The sequence below is a fragment of the Daphnia magna genome, linkage group LG4 (assembly GCF_020631705.1).
Source record: "Daphnia magna isolate NIES linkage group LG4, ASM2063170v1.1, whole genome shotgun sequence".
NCBI lineage: Eukaryota > Metazoa > Arthropoda > Branchiopoda > Diplostraca > Daphniidae > Daphnia > Daphnia magna.
The window spans coordinates 2781864-2805628 of NC_059185.1; the positions used below are offsets into that span (position 1 = coordinate 2781864).

Here is a 23765-nt window from a genome sequence, read left to right on the forward strand (position 1 = left end):
TTCCCCAATAAAACGGATTCCAGTGTGCCATTGTATTAAAAGACTTTTGTGGACCGTAGCAATTAAAAATCTATTAGGTGTGGAATTTACGTTTTTTTATCCATAAAAAAATTATCCATATTATCAAATAATGTTATTATTTTTCCTACCCGAGTATGACTCATACGCCGTGTTGCATCATCCAAACGGTTCGGACGAAATGACTGTTGCTGATCAAAGGCGCAAGAGGAACAATCGCCTGGGACGCCAATTTCGCTGGTTGGTCTTTATCTTAGTTAGACAAGTGCTACTTGTGTCTCCTCATGTCAAAATTTTGGAAAAAGAAACACTTTGTTCCAATGAAATTCGAGCGGCTTTCGTATATAGAGTCGTCACAACGGCAGTTATTAACCAGCGTATACTATTACATGTGAGGACTGAAAACAATGAGAATGGCTTCATTATATGTTCGTAAGTATAAAATAAAACTTTCAAGTCAACTTTTGTTGAAACGAAACCCTTGCAATAGATATAGCATCGTGGGTCCCGAGTTCATTTTTCTTTTTCCAAAAAAGTGTTCCGTTGTAATCCGCTTTTGCTGCACGCGTGACTGTGTAAATAATACTTTTATGCGGCTGCTTGTATGTATACTTATGGTAAGCCAGCCGTATAAGGAGGTTGGACGACGAAACCCTGCTAGTAAGCCTCTTTTTCTCTTCCTTTTGTATTTCAGCAGATTATCTGGTTACCAACAGGCTGTAATGTAATTCAGCCCACTGCAGCCGAATAATAAAATTCTGGACATGCTGAAAATCTCACCGAGATGAACAACTGTGTCGAATCTTGATTTGCAACATCCTCCTCTTCTGATTTTAAAAATCCCTTTATTTGCTAATGGAAAGAACAAGAGTAATTCACACAAATAAGTATATGATTTAATGTTTTTCACTCTTTACCTTTTATTGTTTATTCTTTGAGTCTCCATTTTCTGGCCAGACGAAAAACGAAGTGAACCAGCGTGTCTCTCGTTCGACTGGGTGATGCGTCAATGTCGCACCAGCAGATGGACTCCCTGTTTCTCTTTTTCTTTATTGTGGATGTGCTGGGGGTGTCGAACGCACCGGTGTTGGCTTATTCATCATGCAAACATAAAGTACAACGTGCACGTAATACAAGGAAAATGAGAAGAACAACAACGTCTAATCACAATATAAGAAAAAAGGGTTTTCATTTTATCGCCAGATTCAACATTTCTTTTTCTGCTCCTACATTTGTTGACTACAACTCCTACTTCCTTTTGGTTTTCTTTCTCTTTTACCCATCCATCATCCAACCACTGACACCAGATACACACACGCGAACAGTGTGTGTGCGTCATCATTGCCAACAGTTTCTTTATTGAAAATGTTTCATTAAGTCCTCAAAAAGATCCGAGAAAAGTTTCCTAGTCAACTGTTTAATTAGATCGACTCGTTTGGTTCTACTGCCACACGTCTGCCAACACTCCTACAGCCAAAACCTGGGAATTGAATCGATCTTTCATCTCGTCTTTCATGGGCGTTTTCTTTACCTAAACATCATCACATTCAGTTCAAAAAGGAGAAGCTCTTTTGGTAATTACAGCCTCGATAAATCACTTAAGCAAATCATTCAAGTTCATGCCACATTTTACCTGTTCGGCCTAGGAGAAATGAGAGGAAGCAGACGAAATTTCGTTAAGGAGAGTAGGCCATTATTAGGCGAATACCACGCCATGAACTACGAGGAATGCCTTCATTAAATGCAAAGTGGATCCATCAAAGTTTCAAGAGAAAAGGATCAAACGAAAATGCATTTTTTTTTTTCAATGAGATTTCAAAACAGAAACTGGCGGCAACTGCGCCGACGCCAAAGTTTCCGATCTCAGTCACTGAGGTCACTGCTGTAGACAACAGTCAACCTACCCCAATTGTTCCCGCCAGCGAACACGTGAGGGTTTAGTGCAAAAAGGGTGGCTAGATTTCATCAGTCGCCCAGTCGGTCGTTAGCTTTCGAGTCGTGCGCAATCCATTGGATTCCTCGAGTCCGTCACTTTTGCACGATTTTACATGTCTGTGTTAAAGTTTTTTGGTTCGCTCTTTTGCCAACAAGCCGGAATTTCATAGTTGACTGGGAAACAAAAGTGCCACGTCAGCAACGTCGACTGGTCGTCGTCTTGTGGGGACATTCAACCGGTGATTTTTGTGGTCATCGATCTGTTGGCCAGAGTTTCATTTTATTTTCATTTCAGGTTGAAAGCAACAGATTTCCTTGTAAAAATTCACCCTCGTCTACGAAAATATTCCAAGTTGAAGTGGTTCATCTTTTTCGTCGTTGGTCATGAAGTTCTGCATTCAGGTAAAAGCCATTTGTTATTGATTCTTTTTATCTCGTAAATATTTAAGTATTTTACTGCTTTGAATGTTTCTTCCAGTGGATTTTCCATTCTTGACGTTGCTCATTCCACGAACTATTCTAAACCAAATGGCCATATTTCCAAAGCGAAACACAAAATGGTGGAACAAAGAAATTAGGCGGGAAACCTTTTGCAAATTGAGCTGCATCTCTTTTTTCTCCGGCAAGGGGCTATCAGTTACCAGCAATTGCATATTCTTGACTGCACTCATCTTTTTTAGCCTTTCACTTTACGCCGTTGCTGAGATTTACGTGCAACTTCTAGACGTTGTTTCTCGCGCTTGATGTGTTGTTAAGTTAGTCACCAAGGAAGTTGCTACTCGACATTTTTATTTACTTGCCGTCTCAATGAACCGAACTTTCGGTTCATGAAGACACGAATAGTTTCCTCGGCCATCTTTCATTAATGAGACCCATTCGCGTGGTGGACGTGAATTCCCAAGTTTGAAAGTTGGTGATTATCAGATTTACTTTCCGTGTTCGACATTCTACTCTTTGCACATTATTATGGGAATAATAGCTTCATTCTGTGCTTTACCTACTTGATCTTTTCATTTCACTAGCTGTTTCCCGAGTAGTTATGGTTGCAACGGTAGAAGCTTGATACTTGATATATACCAGACGTGCTAAGCGATGTTTCCATGGCCACGCACGGCCATGGGGTATCCAACCTTCTTGTCTAATAGAATTTGGGGCCAAATCCATTTGACATGAGACTTGCAACGAGGAATTATGTCTCTTTCGTGTTTTCCAATTCCCGAACGTGAACGTTAACGTTAACGGCAAGTCTGCGTTGTATTTAATTATTGCGATGGGGTCATTATCTTTTGTTTTACCTTTTGTCACCATTCACTGCCTCTTTATCTTGCTCAGCCGGATCACGAACTTTCTGTGCGTAACGATGTACGTGCTGCTTTTCCCAAACGTACTAGAATGCATTTATGATGGCGAAACGAGAACAGGGGGGATTGACGGAGAAACAAAAAGAAAGAGAATAGACGTGCGAGTGAGTGTACATTATATCAGCCCAGTCTCAAGTCCTTTGAAACAATTTCTCCTTTTTAATTACGTTGAAGGGAGTTGTACTCCTTTTATTGAATTATTTGGGTTGATATATGCTTCCGATCTCATGCGCAATTTTGTTTAAGTCGCGTAAAAGGTGGAGATCGTCATGAGTGTGTCCCTCAGTTAATCGATTGATAACCAACAACAGTGAACGAATGAAGCTGTTATTCGTTCACGAGCAAAAACAACGAATTAACTAATAATATCCGTGACATGCAACGCAGACTTGTGGAATGGGGGCGTTCCCGGACCAAAAAAAAAGGCTCCGTGTTGTCTTTGCATTGCCGGAAATGTTGACGGATTCCTCTTCTCGCAGCTTATATCGATCTTCCTATTTATCAGACGGAATCCATGCAAATGTGCTGGAGAAAACAGCCAGATCCATTGTTTAAACTGGTGTGGTATCGCTGACGTTTATTTCTGGGACATTAGGCGGGGCGTTGTGCTGTAAATAGTTCGATTTGATTGACTGGTCTGTGCAATTTAATCCAACCATTTGGACAGCTGGAGGAACGTTAACTATTCAAACTATTGATAGCTAAGGCCTTGGTAAGAGACTCGAAATTCCGCTTATGTCACATTGACGTTTTATGTCGAATGCAAGTGGCGGATACATCGATCCGGAGCGTTGGGTTGAAGATTTAAAAAAAAAAAAAACAACGTCGAAGGAATTAGCAGATTAGGCCGTTTCTTTTTTAAAATTCCGTGGTAGGAAGGCATTCTAAGAATCTCTTCGTGTTCTTTTACGTTCCATTTGTTGCCATCTCTTCAAAAGGAATCCTATGGAAATCACGTCTAAATAGGTATCGACCAACTCCACTGCATCTTTCATAAAAATTGTTAAGAATTTGAATCGTACATGTTAATTCCATTGAATCAACAAAGTGGCCCATTTGTTAAATATCCTCCATATTCGGTTGTTAACGATAAAAAACACGGCTAATAAAATTACGCCATCATCGGTTGCTTTTGAAATTGGATTTGAGTTAGTGAACCATATTTTCATGGAAATCCAATTAAGAGGGCAGCTCGTTAGGATCGTGGGGTCAGGTTGGGCAGCTAAACCCACGTACAAATAGCAATTGCGATCAATTGTTACGGATATTTATTTGTAAATAAATGTATGACAATTGCATTGTCCAGAAGTACAGTCTTGCCCCCTTGAAGAAAATGTACTAGGTGCCAAGTGGCGAGTTTGTTTGCATATTGGAGGTTCTTGCAGTTTGTACGTGGCTAGTGAATGGCAAGGTCCCCACGTCAGCAATAATTACTTCCCAAATCTTGATCCTTAAAAAGAAATTAATATTTTAAACTCTTTAATGTTAAAACAGGATCTAATAGGAGTGTGATGCTACCGAGACGATCCCTTTGCTGTTAAACATCAGCTCCGATCGTTTGGACTCAACTTGCTTTCGCTGGACATTGCCCGTCACTTCCAGCATATTCAGTGAAGCGACGAAAAGAAAAATCCGTATTGATCGATGATGGATCGTCATGGAATGGCTAGACGATCGACGATGATCCTGGTGTTTGTGACAACGGCCCACTTCTTCGTGGTTTCACTCGTCATGGTCGAGTCGTCGTCTTCTTCGGCTTCCCTGCTGCCCATTCCAGCAGAAGTTTTTTCCCGTTCGACGGACAAAATACTGGCCAATACCATCGGCACCTCAGAAGATGAATGTAAGTCCACCTCCGCATCCGCTTACTCTCTTTTGTTACGTTCATTCACTGTCCGGCAGCGCGATTCTGTCACGATGGGATCGTTGAGGACGAAGGAGCGACGGGAAATGCGTCCATTTCCACCTGACTCGGTCAGTTGAATGAGTTGTTCTCTGTTGGATGTCCTCTTTTTAAGGTGATCCAGCAGCTCAGATTCGGACGTGTTCGCACGGCCTTTCGCGGCAACTTCCGACTTCGCTTTGAACAGGTCACTTAGTACATCAGGCGTTTGTGCCGAGCAGCTCTTTTAATTTGATTAGCTGATTCTATGACGTTGTTGCCAGATGGGCATCACAAACTTGAAATGTCCAACTGCCCAATGTCATTTACTGAAGTCCCATCACGCTTTTGTACTATCGGGAGTGAAACGACTAAGGAGACGGACTGATCCAGGAAATCCCTTTTTACATTTGTTTGTTTGTCTAAAGACAGTCCGTTCGTTTAAAATTTATAGCGCAGAGAAAAGATAAGGGATGTAGCGGGATTGGGTGGATCGAATGGATGCGTTGAATATTCCGATTGCCATCGAATATGTGCTCCCGCGTTGGTTCGGTTTTTGATAGATCAGAGGAGAGACAAGCAGTAGATTGAAAGATATTCATTTCGTAGTTACATGGGTAGTTGAAAACGTCCATACCACCATTTGTGCCAGATCTTTGAAATGGATGCAAAGCTTCATCAGAATGGAGCTTATGCCAATCCGATTCCATCAGTTGGATTCAGATAATTTTTTGCTGCTGGATCAGCTCGTATTGCGTTTGTGACGAATTCTTGTTAAACCGTAGTGTTCAATACTGAAATACTAAGAAGGTATTTGACAGATCGTAGTTCGACATTCGATTTCCGTCCGCATTGTAGAGCCTAGTTTGTTCCCTGTTGCTATTCAAGACGTCGTTTTGAATAAATCCAGCTTTTAATAGTTAAATCTATCGATTGAAAGTAGTGGCATACCTCCCGCTCAGAACCACATTTTCAAGAATTCATGGGATTTTCTTCTTACGTATGTGTTACCGTACTACAAAGGGTTACGTGAAAAATAGACATATTGTGTGCACCTGCTGTTTTATTGATTTTCCAAGTCTCTTTATGCGTTGGAGCATTGGAATGGACAATCTTTTTCCATTCCAGAAATAGAAGAAGTATTTTCTAATGTTGAGCTCGCACAAATGGCGATCGGCAAAGGAGCTTCTTAGGTTGCGTGAAATCTAAATGTGAGTGGTGTCATTCTTGAATAAAAAGGAGAGGAGTAATTAGTTATCTCACGGTTAAGCGTAGTTAATCGACCAACTCGTGTAAATGAGAGATCGATTGAAAAGGAACAAAGGACACGAAGGGGAGCAGGGCAATGAGGAGACACGTATCACGAGTAGTCGATTTCATTGCACCTGGTTTCCTGTCAAGAACCTCCTTTTGATTCCGTGACAACGTGTTATTGATTTTTGTCATTGTTTAAATTTCTTTTGAATTTTAAATAGCTTTCTTTTAAATTATTGGAATAGAACTGACTCGCCTTTATCTGGCCGTTTCAGCCTTTGTTGAAAATGAAAGAAAACAAAGTTGAGAAGTGCATCTTTTTCATGTTTGCGTGGGCCAAACGAAACTCATTCAGTCTATGTAGGAGAATAGGAGATTGTGGGTGTGTTTGTTTTGTCGCATATCCAAACGATAGAGGAAAAAGATGACTATTGACAAAAGAAGTTTGATCGCGTTTGAATTGCGTGGGGGCTTTCTATGAATTTTTATATCAAATAGAATTGTATAATGTGGAATTGCCGTACGACACAATTCCCTTTCCATCTCGACGTCTTTTCGTATTTATTGATGCGTTCGGCATCTGTTGTTGTTGCATTGTTATAACAAAGAAATGTGGTTTCCATGGTGTCTTCCAAGTGCAAGACAGAAACGATGAAACCTGTCCCTTCATCCTCCCGGCCACCAGCAGAGAGTTTATGTCGTCCGTAGGGCCATGGCCATACGTCAGATTGAAATAGGCGACGCCCTTGCGACGTCGGTAGCAAATTTTCTGGTACAATAGCGGCGATTGATACCAGCAACAAATATTTCACGTTTCCTGCGCTAAATCGTGGCAATAAATGTCGGATAAAGAGAGCGCAAACATTCGCGTCGTCGTTAAAACTTTGGATAAATCGTCATGGAACGCCCTCGCCCCGCCCCTTTTTCGTTACTTTGTTTTTATAAAGGCATCACCGAATAAGGATCGTGCGAATATAAAAGGGTTTGTTTGGCACAAGCTTGCGTGTTCCATGAAATCCTTAATTTTTGAATGTTGCAGTTTTACGCAATTGATTATCAATTTCTAGTTCCTTTTTGTCCATACTTGAGACTTTTTCCCGAACGAAATTCTGTCACGTTCGTTTTTCAAAGGGCACCTAAACAAAGGTTTAAAAGGCTGGACATGACTCAACTCAGCAAAACGAATTCAGTTGTCCAAAGAGCGATAGCACTTTTTTTTTTATTTTGAATAACCGGTGAACCTTTCAAAATCGAACGTTCACAAACGACTTGATCCTTCTTTAGTCAACGAATCTATTGCATGAAAAATTGATTTTCTATCCAGTCCTTGATGAATGAAGCCCTGCCTTTCCTGACCGCACCCATCGTTAATCATTTGAATCTTTTCTCAAACTATGTTCATCGTGATGATATTAAAATAAAATTTTCATTTTCATCCCAACAGCCATTAAGTTGGAGAAGGTGTCGGTGCTGAGCGGAAGGACAGCCGAACTGCCGTGTGACATTTCCCCGCCACCTCTCGACTCTCTTTACCTCGTCCTGTGGTACAAAAACGATTCGGATTTCCCCATTTACAAGTAAGATTTGGCTAATTGTTTGCTATTACGATGGCCTAATGTCTTTGGAAGTTGCATGTCCCATACGAAGTATTGTAGAATTGAATTGCAGATAAGCTAAACGAATGGCCCTTTGGAAAGTTCAATAGAAGCGCTTTCCGCCATCATTTTTGACAGGATTGTTTGTAAACTGGACAGTGCATTTGCACATGCCATTTTCTCTTTACGAATTGAATTGTAAAGAGAATCAAATGGAAGAATTCATCAATTGTTTGTGTGTCTGGTCCAAGATGAAGTGCCAACACAATGAAACTTGAACTGATGGAATGACAGACCAAGGTAAACTGATGCAAAATTGGATGTAATATGCAGGTACGATGCTCGTCGTTCGAGGGAAAGTTATCGCCAACAACAGACGCAGCACGACAGTCAAATGCTCTTGTTGCAACAACAGCAAGAACAAGGCCAATACACGGCTGCCTCAACAGCAACACGAGTCCATTTCCAATTCGATAGTTATCCGGTGGCTCTTTTATTATTGAACAACGCGGCCGATCACGACGAGGGAATCTATCGATGTCGGGTCGATTTTGGCCGTTCGCCAACTCGCAATGTCCTCGTTCAGCTCACCGTCGTAGGTATCGGCCTCGTCGTTTGTTTCTCTTTTTGAACTTGATTGATGATTTTCAAGTTTTTTCAAACGGTATACGATAAGAGTGTATTTCACAGTTCTGCCATTTAATTGAAAGTTACTGCCATCAACCCAAATCAAGAAATGTAACTCGAAGTTACAATGAGAAAGAAGGATTAGTCTTGTAATCAATAGTTTATGGGACAACCATAGCAGCAGCTAATTGAAATTGTGTAGCAAAGCAAAAGTGATGTAAAAGCAGAAAAAAATCAAAAATAAAAAAAAAAAATTCCGAATGAAATTGCAGTTCCACCTGGGAAGATTCGGATCATCGAGGACAATCGTCAAGTCTCGTCGGTCATTGGCCCTTACGACGAAGGGGCACAACTTTCGCTCAATTGCATCGTCACTGGAGGTAAATTATTTGGACATTCATCTGCGCATAGTCGACAATTGTTCCATCGCCTTCAATACTTGCGTTGATTGCATTCACTCGTCGTTTCTTGATGTCTTTCTATTTGCGTCCTCTTTCACATGAAACAGCCAAACGACAATCAGCGGCTTCATTATTGTCTTCTCGCCCCCATCTCTCTCGATGATTTGTGTCTTATTCTTGGTTTCATTCGAAGCTGATGGATCTCATTCTCTTTTTCTTCCCCTTTTTTGTTTGCGAATCCTGTCGTACAACAAGGTCGACCACGTCCAGAAGTCAGTTGGTGGTTGGACAACAAATTAGTGGACCACACCTTCATTGGCACGTCGGAGAACGTCGTCCAAAATGTTCTGGTCATCCCGCAACTTCAACGTCACCACCTGCACGCCATTTTGCGTTGCCAGGCGTCAAACTATTTTGGTGCGCGCAACACCACGTCAACGTCCCATCTTGGCCTCAATTCCTATGGACATCACAATCGACAACAACAAAACACGATCGTCTCCAGCGTGCAACTTGATCTCAATCGTAAGTCTTTCATTTTTCTTCTTCCAGTTCCAACTTCCCATACCAACGCTGATTTTTTATGGTTTGTTTTGCCGTAAATCACATCGGATGGTGCATTATACATCACTGGTCAGAACTAGGGTTCAATTGCTAATTCCATTGCGCAGACTTTGTGAATTGGTTGTTGCGCCATTGATAACAGTTAACAATTGTTATATTTTGACATGCGTTGGCTGCCGACCTTCGCGCGGTTTTACAAATCAAGAGAATGGCCATTAACCGAAACCATTCAGTCTGTAAATATTCACGGCCGCCATGATCATTTATGAGAGAAATAGCGCATAGTCGAGCGATAGCGGACGATGTAGTACATGCCAAAAGGCTGTGTAACGTAAACAAGGCCAATATCCACGGCCATTTCAGCGCCGATGGGCACGCGAATATCAAACATTTTTTGGTCCCGACGCGACATGGACGGATAAACTCAGATATACCAACAGGAGGGTCTGGGTTTTTAATATTCCGAGGATTGCGTGTGCTATCCTTTGCTTTTATTATGTAAATAGAACCTCACGTATAGTCTAGGAAAGGGTTTCGGGTGTAAGACGAAATAGATCGACCTTATGCAAACCAAACGGCGATTGTTGCCGCTTTGTATCGGACGTATTTTTAAGCGAATAAACTACACGCAAGAAAGTTGAAAGAAAAAAAAAATAACGCGCAACCGTAGCTTTTGGGGAGGTCCATGAGAATAGCATCATCATTTATGCCCACACGCCATGGATGTGAATTTTTATGTAAAACTGGCAAACGGCTTTCTTTTCTTGGCAAGAAAAAAGAGTCGACACGCACGGGACAACCCGTAAAATCCCAGTCTTCTATCGCTATTTTTCTCCACCATTTCACGCACACCTTCTATCGTTGTTTGCATCCCGTCAGGAAAAGGAAGATTTCTTCGTAGAAAATTGAAACTGGCGTTTATTTTCTTGCCGCTGTAATATTTCGATGAATGCGTCGATGGCCTCCCTCAAGAACACATTTGGCACCCGACGTCTCACAATACCTGCGCGCTTATTCTACTCTGTGGTTTGTATAAATATTCCATTTCCAATATGCGCAAAAACAACAAAACAAAAGAAAACAGGAAAAATTGGCATTCACCCAAAAGGTGGCGAAAGATCAATTGTTTTGTTTTTTTGCGTCATTTTTTTTTTAAATTTATCAGGTGAATGCCCATCTTTCCGTTTTGCTTAGACGGGAACAAAAAGTAACTAATTATACCTTTCGCTAAACCTTGGATTTTTGATTTTATCTTAAGGAAAAGGCAATTAAGCGAGGAAAATACTTCATGCTTCCAGCAATAATCCAAACCAATTGAATTTGCTGAAATGGAACAAAAGATATATTCGTATAGGGTCTAGATAGAATAAGCCAAGTTTGTGTCATTCATTTTGGGGCAACGCCGACTGTAAAGAAGAAAAATGAAAAAAAAAAAAAAAAAAGAAAGTCATCGCTCACGAGGGATATCCTGGGATGTGATTTACTTGTGGGGTGGGTGGCAAAGTTTTATGCTGTCAGTGCCCAGTGCAAAAACTTCCGGCAGAGAAAATAAAGCCACGCGAGGCCATTGCGGATGCGGTGGGTCGTTCAGACGTATTCAATCCACTAGTGTGAACTGATGATGATGAAAGACGAGAAAAAAGAAAACTGGTCAAACTGTTATTGGCAAATGCATAACGTATCACTGAATGGCGTCTCGGTTACATCCAGCCCTTGCTAAAACACTCGTTCCACCTTTTATTTTGAGCATTCGAGACGTGACGAAATAGACGGAGACATGATCGTATCGAACGGTCGTTGATCCATTTTTTCTGCTGCGGATTATTTGCCGAAAGACTTTTACTTTTCAAAATTTAAGCTGATCCACGTTTGGTGTCATTTGGTTGTGATGAAATAGATGTTAATGTATAATGAAGTTTATTTGCAGTGAAGCCGACGTGGGTGACAATCAGCGGGACAGAGAAACCGTTTTCTGCCGGCAAATGTTACACGATTGAATGTTCCACTGGTGGATCACGTCCATCCGCCAGTATCCATTGGTACCTGCACTCGATCCAACAGCAACCAACCAGAGAGCGGGTATGACATTCCCCCCTCCTGAATTGTTCATTTAAAACAAGTACTTAATGCGAATGGTTGCACACGACTGGATGTAGGATGTAAAGTTTCCTAGTTTTTACACTGTCGCATTGACAGTTTAAATCATTACATGTTCATAAATTAGGGACTTGGTTCTGTACTATGTGAACGTTGTAGACTGGATTAAAACTCGATCAAAGTGAACCTGACGAGAATGCAATCAGCCATTTCATTCATTTTTCTTTCTCCGCGCACATTTCAGATAACGATGGACGGACGCAACACGACGAGCACGTTGAAGCTGACGCCGACGGCCAAGGATCACGATGCCGAATTGATCTGCTCAGCGTTCAATCCCGCAATGATTTCAACGTCTAGTCACAACAGCAGCGATGGCAATAATTTGAGCGACAGGACCTCGTCGTCGTCGTCCATCGAGACTCGTCGAAAACTTGTCGTCCATTGTAAGAACGGCGACTTGATATTTTCTTCTTTTTCTTTCATTTTCTTTTTTTAGCTTTGACAACCTCTCGTCTCTTTTTATTTCTTTGTGCAAAGACACTCCTCGCGATGACGACGATGATGAGATTTTCAATAATGGGACGTGACGGCAAAGGCGTCGGTCTCTATTGGGAATGGAGAGGGAATTCTTTTTCTTTTCAGGAACGGCAACATCTACCGCCGAAAAAAAATCCCAACTTTCCCTTGTAAAGCCATTTTTTTTTTTTTTTTTCATTCATCAAAAGAAGAAGGCGTGACACACAGATAAAAGGGACCATGTATCACTTCTTTTCTGTGTATGTTCTGTGTGTGCCGTTCGTTGGTGAATCGGTTTGAACATCAGAGTGGACCCGACAAGAGACGACGCCACCAGGGGCAGAAGGGGTCAACGAGAAATTCCGGAAATTGAGGGAAAAGGAACTCTGCAAGTAATCCGAATCGGCATCTTAGCGTAAGCTTCATCCGGTAGCGATAACTTTATCGATCAGTAACAGCACCACACACAAGGTGCTGTGTTGGGATTTTTGGGTACATTCCTTCAGCCGACAGTTGACGAAAGGAAATGAACAGCGCAGTTTATTAATCAAGTGCAAGGACATTTCTCCACAAGGATGCAGAATAATCGGTTTGTACCACTTTGACCAGTTTGAGCGTACGTGATTGAAAGTATCGATTGGATGGGGACGGGGAAAGAGTCAGAAAACGTGTGGGATGACTTGATCGAGTCTCGTGATTCGATTACTCGAAAACCCCCAATTCGTTGGCACAAGCTGCGCAGAATTCGCCGTCTGCTCGTACGAATCGAAAAAAAGAAAGAATTTGAATGGAAAGAAACTTTGTTGCAACATGACGACACTTTGTACAAACAACGCGACGTTGTGTTGCACGTTGACGATCGATAGACTGAAAGGCAAACAGGAGTTAAAAGGAAGCCTCTATTTTGAGGATTGTTGATTTGTCAACTTTTGTCTCTTCTTCTCGAAATCTACGGTGACAACAGCATCGACTTGAAAGCAGAAACAAACAAAGAGATAAAAGATGACAAAAAACGCAAGGGCAGAAAGAACAAACAAACGGATTATGTATCGGGAAGCGAAAGAATCGGCTCATTCAACCGAATTCCAATACCGTCGGGTATTTTCTTAATTTGAAAAATGGGTGAAGCAATTTCGCAGAGTGTCGCACCACCGCAGCGCGGCAAAACGCAGTCGGTTAAACATCGAACGGGAGGCCAATTTCAATCAGGTTTGGGGGCCAAAGACTAAACGAATTCGTCAAATTCTTCGTACCGCCTAATTATTGAATTTCTTCAATCGTCGTTTCCATTTCCAGCGCGAGTTCTGGTATACATTTTTGAAATCCAGCATTCGAGTCATAATATTGGGATGTCAAAGTAAAATGATCACGCAGGAAAAGTCTATTTTTTTGCCTCCTGCATCCTTTCAGCTGATGGTCCTACTCGTCAATAATCAAAAGAGCGACGTGCGTTCGGCGAAGCCCCAAGCGCTGCGGCTGCCGTTCTCGGCGGGATGCGTCGCCCATATTACATTTCTTTTAGCCTTTTGTAGCGCACTGTGCCTGTCTTGTGTAATGCGCGTGTGATTGGCTTCTGGCGTCTCTTGTTCAGACTCGTCGACAGCGGATCACGTAGCGTCTTCACAGTCGCAACGAGACCCTTTTTTTTTATTTTTTATTTCACGACATCTTCACATTGTTTCTGTCTTCCACGGGGCCGTCGCCAGTCGGAATAAATGCATCATTCCAATTATCGGAAACAGGCACCAGTTCCTTTTTTTTCTCCTTTTTTTTCCCATCTTTTTTCGTGTTTGTTTCCTTTTTCGTACGGATATTCTTTTTCATGTTAGTTTATTTTTTTAAATTTGAATTCCGTAAAAACAACTAATCAAATATTATTTTCTTGCATTTTCAAACACCCGACAAACTGAAACGTAACAAAATACCAGTTGCTCCAACGACGGAATTGGAACTCGGTCGCAATTTGAAACCGGATTCAATTGTGGAAGGCAACGACGTCTATTTCGAGTGCCGCATCCGCTCCAATCCGCCGCCGCATCGCATCATTTGGACTCACGAGGTACGTCTTTCTACTGGCATGTTAAAAAGTCGTTATTGCCTCCCGCTGCTATTAAATTTTATCGATCCGCACCCTTGAAGCAAAAAGACAAACAAACACACTCTAAACAAAAAAAATGTTTTTTGCTCCCGTTCTTATTCGCTGAACTTATTTTTTAAAAATTCAATTGGATGCCGCCATTTCGCTTAAATCGAACAAACTACGAAATTCTTCCATCCCGTCTGTCTTGTTGTACTTGTTATTTTTTTAAATTTTCGGATGATAAACCCAATGATGGATGTGATACTGCGTAGCATTCGACTGCAGTTTTACAGTACCTTGTTGTTCTCTTGCTCCATTAAAAACAATCCAATTTAATTGGATACTTGGGGTGTAGTGTAGTATAGTGTAGTGTAGTGTAGCGCCATCAAATAGTTGACGCTCCTGAACCAAAAGGCTAACGGTAAAATGTTTCTTCTATCCCGTTATGGCTGATTCTTTAAACTAAAACTAAACTGAATAGAATAGACGTCAGACTTTTAAGTGTGTCTAATTCACTTTTGCGTTTATGATTTCATTTGACAGGGTCAGACTGTACGAGAAAATGCGACAGCTGGAGTCCTTGTGGTGGAGCAAAGTTTAGTCATCCGGCGAGTTTCTCGTTTCCATTCGGGCCGCTATTCTTGCACGGCCATCAATACGGAGGGAACTGGACTTAGCAACACCGTCCAGTTGCGCGTCATGTGTAAGAAAAACATTTCACCTCCAAAAGCTTCGGTTGTTGACAGGCGTTTAATCATCTGATTTGTTTGCATGTGGTCCATCGACCGCAGTCCAGCCGGTCTGCCGTCCAAATCAGAAAATCATGTACGGAGTGGCCAGACAGGAGACGGCCGTCGTCCGATGTCAAACCGACGCTATTCCACCAGTAAAATTGGACGCATTTCGTTTGAGTGAAGCCATTTTTAATTCGTGTGCAAATGACAGGCCCGTTCGCATAGGTGGGCGTTTAACGCGTCGACGTCGTCAGAAGTGACCGACCTGGCCGTCAATCGAACCCAAATTCTTCAGCAGACACGATTCGAGAGCAGCCACGTCGAGGTACGTAGTGAGCCACCTCATAATGGTCGAATTGGTAAGTAAAATAGTAAGAAAGAGGAGCGAAACTCGTCGTTTCGATGTGAAACTTCACCCGAACAAAGTGGGCGTTTAAGTTGCCACGTTATTTGCCATAATCACGTGGAAATTTCTCGTTTGATTGGACATTTTCAAGTCGTTTTTCTTTCACGTGATCGAAAAATGGCGTCCAATTTGTTCGCCTCGTTCCTTTTCCAAAGTGTCATCGTCCATCTCATTTTACCTAATGGAAAATCCATCCATCCGTTGGAATGTATTACGATTTCGTCGCCTATCCATCACCAAAATGGATTTTCCTCATTTTTATTGATTCTCGCCTGTCACACCTCAATCCTACAATTCAACTGTTACGAACGAGGCGATGAAAGGGCGTCAGCACCAAAAAACGCCGCAACGTATCAAAATGAGATGAATGTACTTGGGCAAAAGCACGACTAACGCGTCAATCTTATTTACATGCACGATCAACTGCCGTTCTTGTCCCCTGCATGAACCTTTCATCATCCCAGTCACGTAAATCTTTAAAACAAAAGAAAACGCGTCATTTTGTTTCTTTTTTGTTTTGTTGTTGGTCTGCAGACCAAATGCGAGGACGTAATGCAACGGACAGCCAAATCCCAGTCGCATCGGATGCAGGGCCGGGATTTGTTGATCTCTTTCGTGACCATCACGTTATTACGCCCGTCCTCGACCGACGCATTGTTTTCATCCCACTTATTCATTCCTTCCTATTCGACCCACCAAATAGAGAAGAATACGAGATTCCATCCCTGCATTAAAACCGTTAGAGGGGCAACACACAAATCTCATTCAATCGTATTTTATGTTTTCAGCGACCACAAACTTCAGCTGATTTCACATTTTAATAGCTTATGTATTTCTGAAAGCGTTTGTTTTGTTCCTTGTGAGCCGGTCCAATCTTGTTGAAAGCCAGTGAGACGTGAAACAAGATACGTAGATCATCGAATAATATGATGGAAGGCTCTTTAGACTATTAGCATATTACATAGTAGATGTAATAAAATTAAAAGGCCCCACAAAAACTGTCGATAGTCAACGTCTGTTTTGCTTGTCCATTCAAATATTCAAATGTTTTCAAATAAATGCAGGAAGCGGCAGACGCGCTGGATAGCGTTTTCTCTTATTCGCCCCAATCGGATCGGGATTACGGAAGTCTCCTCTGCTGGGCTCGTAACGACATCGGCGAACAACGGGAGCCTTGCGCCTATCGCATTTTCCTTGGTGTTCGTCCCGATCCGCCCGTCAATTGTTCAGTGGTGAACCAAACAGCCGACGCCGTCGAAGTTTGGTGTCGTCCGGGATTCGATGGCGGCCAATCGCAACAGTTCCAGTTCGAAATATTCGACACCCAATCTGCCGTTTTGCTTTACAACAAATCGGGAAGGTATCCGCATTTGAGGGTCGGCAACTTGGAATCCGGTCTCAAACTGTTCATCCAAGTGTCGGCATTTAATCAGCGCGGCAGATCTGCCCTCGTCCCTTTGGAGGCCTACACCGTCAAAATCGCTGACAAACAAACAGGTAAGAGAACCAACGACGCAGAGACACTCCTACCCTATTGATCACGACTTTCACCTGCACACAAGCTTTTCTCTTTAGTTTCGTTTCCGCCCACCAGAAATGTGACGCCTCGCGAGTTTCTTACTCAACTTTGGCATTCAAAGTTGTGAATAATCCCAAGACTTGGACGAAATAGTGCAACTCGTGTTAACTCGACTCGAGTCAACTTGTCTCTTTGACTGCACTGCATGACGAAACATGATCAAATGGCTGTTGGTGCAATACCATAGGGATTTTTGCGTGTAAATATTGAAGTTTCGGTTAAGTCATACAAGACAAAATGAGGTGAATGTCGCAAAGCATTAGCGCTCTCCGGAAGTAAACAGGAAGGACATCTTGTAGCTCTTTGGGGAGGAAAGTGCCGCCATTTGCTGCCGCTGTTGAGACTCTCAATGCACTCGACGATATTCCACTATTTTTCAATGTTTCCCGAGGGTCCATCACCTTTCGTGCAACATCTTCAGCCAAGTCCTTTTGATCCCCAAGAAATCAGCCAGGCACGGAAGCAACAGCCAGAGGCTGTCTGATCTATGCGCCTTGGTTTCACATGTTTAATTTGTTTTCGTTGCGGCTTTTCCCTCATTTCGTTTAGTTATCATGGAAACGACGGACTTGAGTTCGGTGTTGGGCATTGCCGGCGGAGTCTCTGCCTCCGTCTTAATTGTCTGCGTAGCCATCGCTTTAACGACTAGGTTCCGTCGTCATCACCGCGCACCGAGCAACTCGACTCAACATCATGCCCACGGCATCCAACATCCAGTTGACAAGAGTAAAAAAACAGACAATCAACCGTACGACTTGGATGCTGATCCCGACGTTATCATCAACAGTCAACTTGGTAACAACGTCATCACAACTGCATTGCTAACATTTGCATCTTGCATAATACGAGCAAATTTTGTTTGGTGGAACAGTAAACGACATGCAGCAGGTGAATCGCAATGCCTCCATCCAAAGGAGTCACCGGAGTAACAATGCAACAGCGAGCCAACCACAACAGTTATTGATGGTCGTCGATCCTACACGTCCCTTCACTAGTGCTGGACATTCACATCCTGCTCATTACAGTCCGACGGCTGTCGGTGTTACGACGAATAACATTGAAGTCGTGGCTGTGAAATCGCCTCACCGTCACAAACAAGATCCTGAAACGTCTATTTGATTTTTTTTAAATGGAAGCGAATGCAGCACATTCGACAAGAAACACGACCAAAGCTTCTCCATTGTTTACATACTTTCCGCCATTTCGCCGAATGCTGTGAAGTAAGTTTGATTACTATTACTACTCAAAATGCATAACCGTTATAAAAATCTCAGATTGTCTTAAAATATTCTCATTGATTCCTAGTCTGTGATGAAGAAAACTTCTGGCCCTTGCTCGATCTATACATCCCGAAAAGATGTCTCTCAGATTTAACCCCCGATATGTGCATCGCAATTGATGTTAGTCACAGCCAACAGTGATCTTTGTGCTACTTTGAATAAAAAGATGTTTAAGGTAAATGTTTTTGTTATTCGGAAAAATAAGGCATTTTAAGGAACGAAATGAAATACCCCACATACCAATTACTCTTGACAGTCAATTTCTCCCTATTAGTGGCAGTTTACCTTAATATCGAACATACTATTGAGATATGGACAAGCCATTTATGGTAGATCGGTACTTCGAGACGTACTAATCCACATTGAGTTTTCGGAAGGATCCTTCGATGCCAAAGAGATCCTGGGCCGTCTTAGATTTACCCGGACGGCGTGACTCGTCGACGCGGAAGTTTTTTTCTGATGCAATGAGAAACGCTCTGTTGTCTTCAACTTTTTTCTTCCAGCAATCTATCAGCAAAATATATGAATATTTAAAATAAAATGACAACTAATCGAAAGAAGCCCAACACGCGCCACACTAGGAATAATAATTATGAAATCACCTGTGAGCTCTGCGAAAGATATTCCATCGCCCCCGTAATCCTTTGGAAGAATCTTCCGATCTATTTCTTTGTATAGCGATTGGAAATCGGAACCATGGATCTTTACCTATAAAAAGTCAAACGAATTTGGTATAATTAAAATAACTTATTTAGCTCCTTTCGTTTATCATACCCTTTGTTTTATCTTATCTTTGAGCATGTTCATCACCACGCCATATACCGAGTGAAACACTGAATTTGTTCGAATAAAGTGGATAGTTTTTGGACTAATAGGAGCACTCTACAAGTAGACAGACCATATTTTAGACAGTTTCACTCATTCCTCTTTTGAGTGTTTCAAATTATTATTCAAATACCTGCAAAAAACACAACTGTTTTTTACTCAGCGCAAGTGGCCTTTGTGTGAAGTGATTCAACGTGTAACCGTGGCAATCTACGATTATCACCATTCCCGTAACAAACATTTGTTCTTCCTCTCTGCCCATGATATCAAGCACCATGAAATTGGCTTTTTCTATATCTTCTGGTTTGAATTGGCATGGATCGAAGCATCCAGGACGCATAACGATCACTTTTCTGCCATGCTTGTCATAATTTGGCAATGGGAGATACGACCTAAGTGCAATATTTTTTTTTTTTACAATAATTGTAAAATTCAATACATGCTTTACCACAGTTCAGTAAAATATTAGCGAAATGATAAACATAAAATATTAGTGTAAACCCATTCAAATCAGATTTTTTTTTTTTAATTGTCTTACCCACATGCAAGAGCCTCTTGTAATCTGGGTTTCAATGGGTCCCTTCCTGAGAAGAATTCTGGCAAGGCTGTTCTCAGAGTGTATTGCAAATCTATCTTATGCTTCATCTTCTCCAAGCTATACTTGCACCCACGGGCAAAACACACGATACTGTATTCATCTAAAATGAAATTTAATGTAGTGATATTGCTAAAAACCTATATCATTCCAATATCTCAATCGATAATGTTGAGATATGTAACTATGTAATGTGTGCACATTGGGGAATTACCTAAGAGTATATGTTGCAAATGTGGCTGCTTTGCCATCCACTGGCGAATTATTTCTATTGCCTCTTGTCGTCGTTCTCCATCCTCTCCTAATTCAGAAGACGCCACTTTAAGAATAACTTCATTCAGTTTAGTGTGGAAGGGTTTGATTTTGATCGACATTTCAGAGGTACGGCCAACAAGGCATATGAACACTTAATGAAAACTAGTCCAGCCAAGTCAAGAATATGAATCTTGCTGGCAGAGTGTCGAAACAAGATTACATGATGGTACTTTCTTTTCATCTAGTAGGTCACCCAGTGGCTGTCCAGAAATGCGGTCGAAGAGAAACTGTTTCGTCGTCTGCAAAAGAAAACATAGCATTGCACGACTTCACATTCTTCCCTAATAGTGCAAAAAGTTGACTGCTGATGGCGCCATAAAGTCACCTCTTGGGAAAAGTGGGGACTTCTCAGAGCTTAGGTGCCAGGTACGGAACGCCGTTTGATCCATTTTTTTATAGACAGCTCTTATCGCTAGCTGATCGTTTATGTAGCAAATAAATAGCTAACTAGCATTGCCATCTAACGGTAAAAAATGACACTAATAGAATGGATTTGAATTGACCACACCTTCAACGAAGGAGGACTGGAGGAGTCCACTACATATTGAATTTATCAATCGATTGTTAGGCCCATTTCGATCGCTACTGTACAGTCAATGGCGGCGAAGCGCATTGTAAGTTTGTAACTTGGAAGTGTATGCATGTGCCACTTGATGTGGTGTTGCATGTAGGAGGCCCCGTTGGCAGTACTCTGAGTGATGGTGACATATGGTAAAAAGATAGAGCAGTATAAATATTTGCTGCATCATTACTTCTATTATTTATTTCTTCAAGCTATCTTACTGACTTCTACTGGTTTTATTTGTGGAAAGAATATCTTGAGTGGGAGAATTGGATCACAATTGACTACATATTTTACTATTTTAAATGAGTTTATCACAAAGAATTTTTTACTCATTCATGTTCTGTTTCTGTAATGTAGGTAGAATAATCGCAATGTCGTGGTAGTAATTCGCGAGAGATATGCCAATAGGGTTTCCCTATTGACATACTGATACAGGCCTGTTTTCAGTAAGTGTATCAGCAAGAATATTATACTGAAGCATATTTAATTTCTTTAATGTAGATTCTCAATCGTAATGGATTCGAAGAGGATATTGATGGAGTTTTGGTATAAAAAAGTATAAGTACATGCTCGTTGGAAGGGCAACCAAAGAGTTCCGTCGGATCCTTTTACTATTGCACATATTATGGTATTTTTACAAAATCATTGAAGTGCTTATCTGGACCCCCTTGTTTTCTGTGGCCCCATTTCCCCTTGACTTATATTATTTTCTTTGACCCTTCAGTGTGTGTAAAACTAAAGGCTAAAAGAGGAAGAAGAATGATTCAAAAGTTCTGGGAGAGAATTATCAAAGAATTATACTCGTTTAGGTAATCCAAGGAAATAAGAGAGTATTAACTCGACTCAGTTTTTGATTCCATCTTTTTAAAAGCTGTTTTTACTGTGCGTGGAACTTTTTTGGTCGAGACGTTATGGGTGTCTTAAAGGCACTGAAGGTTGCGTTAGATGTTATAATCCACAACAAAAAGGAAACGCTGAAAATCCCAGGTGACGATGGGAATTAGTGGCAATGTTACGGTGTAGATAACTTCAGAAAGTGTGACGCTAGCTGATGTAAACCGCCTAGGTATCTGTTCTAACAAAATTTGTCTTATCAAATTTTCCTTTTGGTAAATGATTCTCATTTAGCAGGAAAAGGTTGTGAGAGTAGCAGAAGAAGAGGAAATTGCAGTAAACCCGGTTTTGAAAGAAGCCAAACATTCCGATGATATGGGAGCCCAGCCTGTGGAAAGAAAAACCCTATGTTTCAGATAGTAAGCTATCTCGACATTCGACAAACCCAAAGTTTCACACATAGATCTGCTTAAACATTCTTTGTTTCTTAAATTTATATCGACATCAGGAAAGACCAAAGGAACACGTCGTTCCTCAGCTACTTCTGAGGACCACTGTCACCGAAAGAAAATCCCCTCGCTTATAGACTCGGAAGTTGAAAGCGAGATCAAAAAATTTGCGACAACGAAGCAAGTAAAAAGTATTTTGTCGGATTATCGTGCACGCAAAGCTAAACAGCCAATTCAATAAAATTTCCTTAACACATTTTACATGACCATTCGCTTAAAACGATTTTAGGTCCTCCACCGTTACAGACCACAATGTGTAAATGCGTCACATCCGGGAAATTAATACTGCAGTAACCAGAGCGATAAAAAAATTGGCACCAACTCGTACATATCAGGTAGACTTATCCCATTCGGAAAAACAGATCTGTAGAAAAGTTCTTTGTAGATTTTGCCGCAAAGCATTCAAGAATGGAGCTTAATAGCTTGCAGGACTGAAGAAAATGATAAAAAAGAATTAGAACAAATTTGCTGGCAGCAAAACAAACCACGGGAAGCTCAGGAAGAGCTGGATCTTAAACAAAAGGTTTTACTTAGTCTTGAAGTTTCTTCATTTTTATGTTTTTTACTTATGATGATGTGTTACTTGTTCTAGTGCTCAAAAGGAACTAGATAACCACAGCAAAGGCTAAAAAAATTATGGTTGACATAAACTTTCACGAAGAAGCAGTTAAAGTAGGCGAAAGGGAATCGAGTGCGCTACTGTCCCGTGCGTCACTTGCGGCATCATTATTGCGGCAAGTAAGGCATCCGACACATGGGGATGTTTCAACAAATAAAACAAACGGGGTTCGGTTCAATCTTTTAAACCAAAATAGAGTGCAGTAATAAGTTCCAAATATACTGGAGGCGACTTCGTGCATTAAGTCCGGTGCATTGCAAAAATCTTGATAAGGTAATCCTACAAATTAGTTTCTGGAACTACAAGATGTAATCCATTGTTGTCCATTTTTGTCAGAAAACTGATGTAGGCTATCGGTATCCTGTAGTACGAGAAGTTTACCGATAGGAATCCATCGGCTTCTTCACGCGCTGATGCCACAAAGAAGAATCATCACAACAATTTCGAAATGGTTCATCAGTTGCGCGTTTACGGCCTTGTTGTAGAGGTGTCCTAAGGTGATATTTGAATTAATTGTTAATAGTTGAAGTTTTTTAAATCATGCTTTCAGGTCTTTGGGATCTACCTGATGTACTGTGGTGGCTGCAAAATCATTTAATGACTTGGTTCAATCCAGGACTTGTTTTTTTCGATAGTGGTTTACAGTTTTAATTTGAAAAGATCCTGGAGGCACCTGATGTGTTTCATTGGCGTTGGAGTCAATCGGTTACAGAAGAGAATGACACTAATGTTATGTTTTCAGTGTAATTAAAGCATTTCCAGTATCATTCTTGTGTTTGTTGAATTATTACCTCATTCAACGGAAACAAAGGAGTTAAAGAACGTAATGGTTAATTCCTTTTGTGATGGCACCATGTGAAGTTAGTTTGTTTCAGTCATTTTTTCAAGTGATCGCACTTGAAGTCAATCGGAATAAAGAAAACAATTTTTTCATTGATGTTTCACCGACTGTGAAATCTATTGAAATAAGTACTAGTGAGATGACTGGATTTGGAGTGAAATAGCTTGGGAAAACGAATAATCTAAGTTTATCTTTGATTTGCATAAATTCGAATAAGGTGAAATGAAATAAACACGAAGAATAAATTCAAATTGAAATTGTTTTTATTGTCCCACCTCCTCCCAACAATTCCACCACTATTTTACATGACAATAAATATACACACACATA

The 23765-nt window shown here is 41.2% G+C and overlaps 2 protein-coding genes and 1 long non-coding RNA gene across 11 annotated transcripts; 1 reads left to right on the forward strand and 2 right to left on the reverse strand.

Annotated features, from left to right (window-relative positions):
• Positions 1-797: 797 nt before the first annotated feature.
• LOC123471496 lies at positions 798-1642 on the reverse strand. Its single transcript, XR_006646033.1, has 2 exons — positions 936-1642; positions 798-870 (listed from the first exon to the last, which is right to left on the reverse strand). It is a non-coding gene; the product is annotated as an uncharacterized LOC123471496 (long non-coding RNA).
• Positions 1643-1688: 46 nt separating this feature from the next.
• Positions 1689-23533, forward strand: LOC116921938 (synaptogenesis protein syg-2). Of its 9 annotated transcripts, XM_045172880.1 has the most exons (29): positions 1703-2192; positions 2249-2355; positions 4809-5157; positions 7895-8027; positions 8379-8644; positions 8945-9052; positions 9329-9598; positions 11565-11716; positions 11979-12180; positions 14182-14312; positions 14877-15036; positions 15125-15219; positions 15279-15392; positions 16538-16970; positions 17602-17847; positions 17924-18272; positions 18358-20778; positions 20842-21078; positions 21134-21260; positions 21357-21441; positions 21504-21698; positions 21761-21885; positions 21975-22099; positions 22205-22310; positions 22361-22498; positions 22568-22713; positions 22791-22867; positions 22931-23091; positions 23145-23533. In XM_045172880.1, the coding sequence occupies exons 3-16, from the start codon at positions 4959-4961 to the stop codon at positions 18169-18171; spliced, it is 2757 nt and encodes a 918-aa protein (XP_045028815.1). In that variant the 5' UTR covers positions 1703-2192; positions 2249-2355; positions 4809-4958; the 3' UTR covers positions 18172-18272; positions 18358-20778; positions 20842-21078; positions 21134-21260; positions 21357-21441; positions 21504-21698; positions 21761-21885; positions 21975-22099; positions 22205-22310; positions 22361-22498; positions 22568-22713; positions 22791-22867; positions 22931-23091; positions 23145-23533. The 9 variants fall into 9 exon arrangements, with proteins under 9 accessions (XP_045028817.1, XP_045028812.1, XP_045028815.1 ...); XM_045172877.1 differs by having other exon boundaries at positions 1702-2192; positions 18327-20778; positions 22568-22867; XM_045172875.1 differs by having other exon boundaries at positions 21975-22106; positions 22568-22867.
• Positions 18502-20126, reverse strand: LOC116921939 (retinol-binding protein pinta). The gene is made up of 6 exons (XM_032928311.2): positions 19967-20126; positions 19696-19855; positions 19291-19549; positions 19107-19214; positions 18935-19040; positions 18502-18839 (listed from the first exon to the last, which is right to left on the reverse strand). Exons 1-6 carry the CDS (start codon positions 20124-20126, stop codon positions 18685-18687), a joined length of 948 nt encoding a protein of 315 aa, XP_032784202.2. The 3' UTR covers positions 18502-18684.
• Positions 23534-23765: the final 232 nt, after the last annotated feature.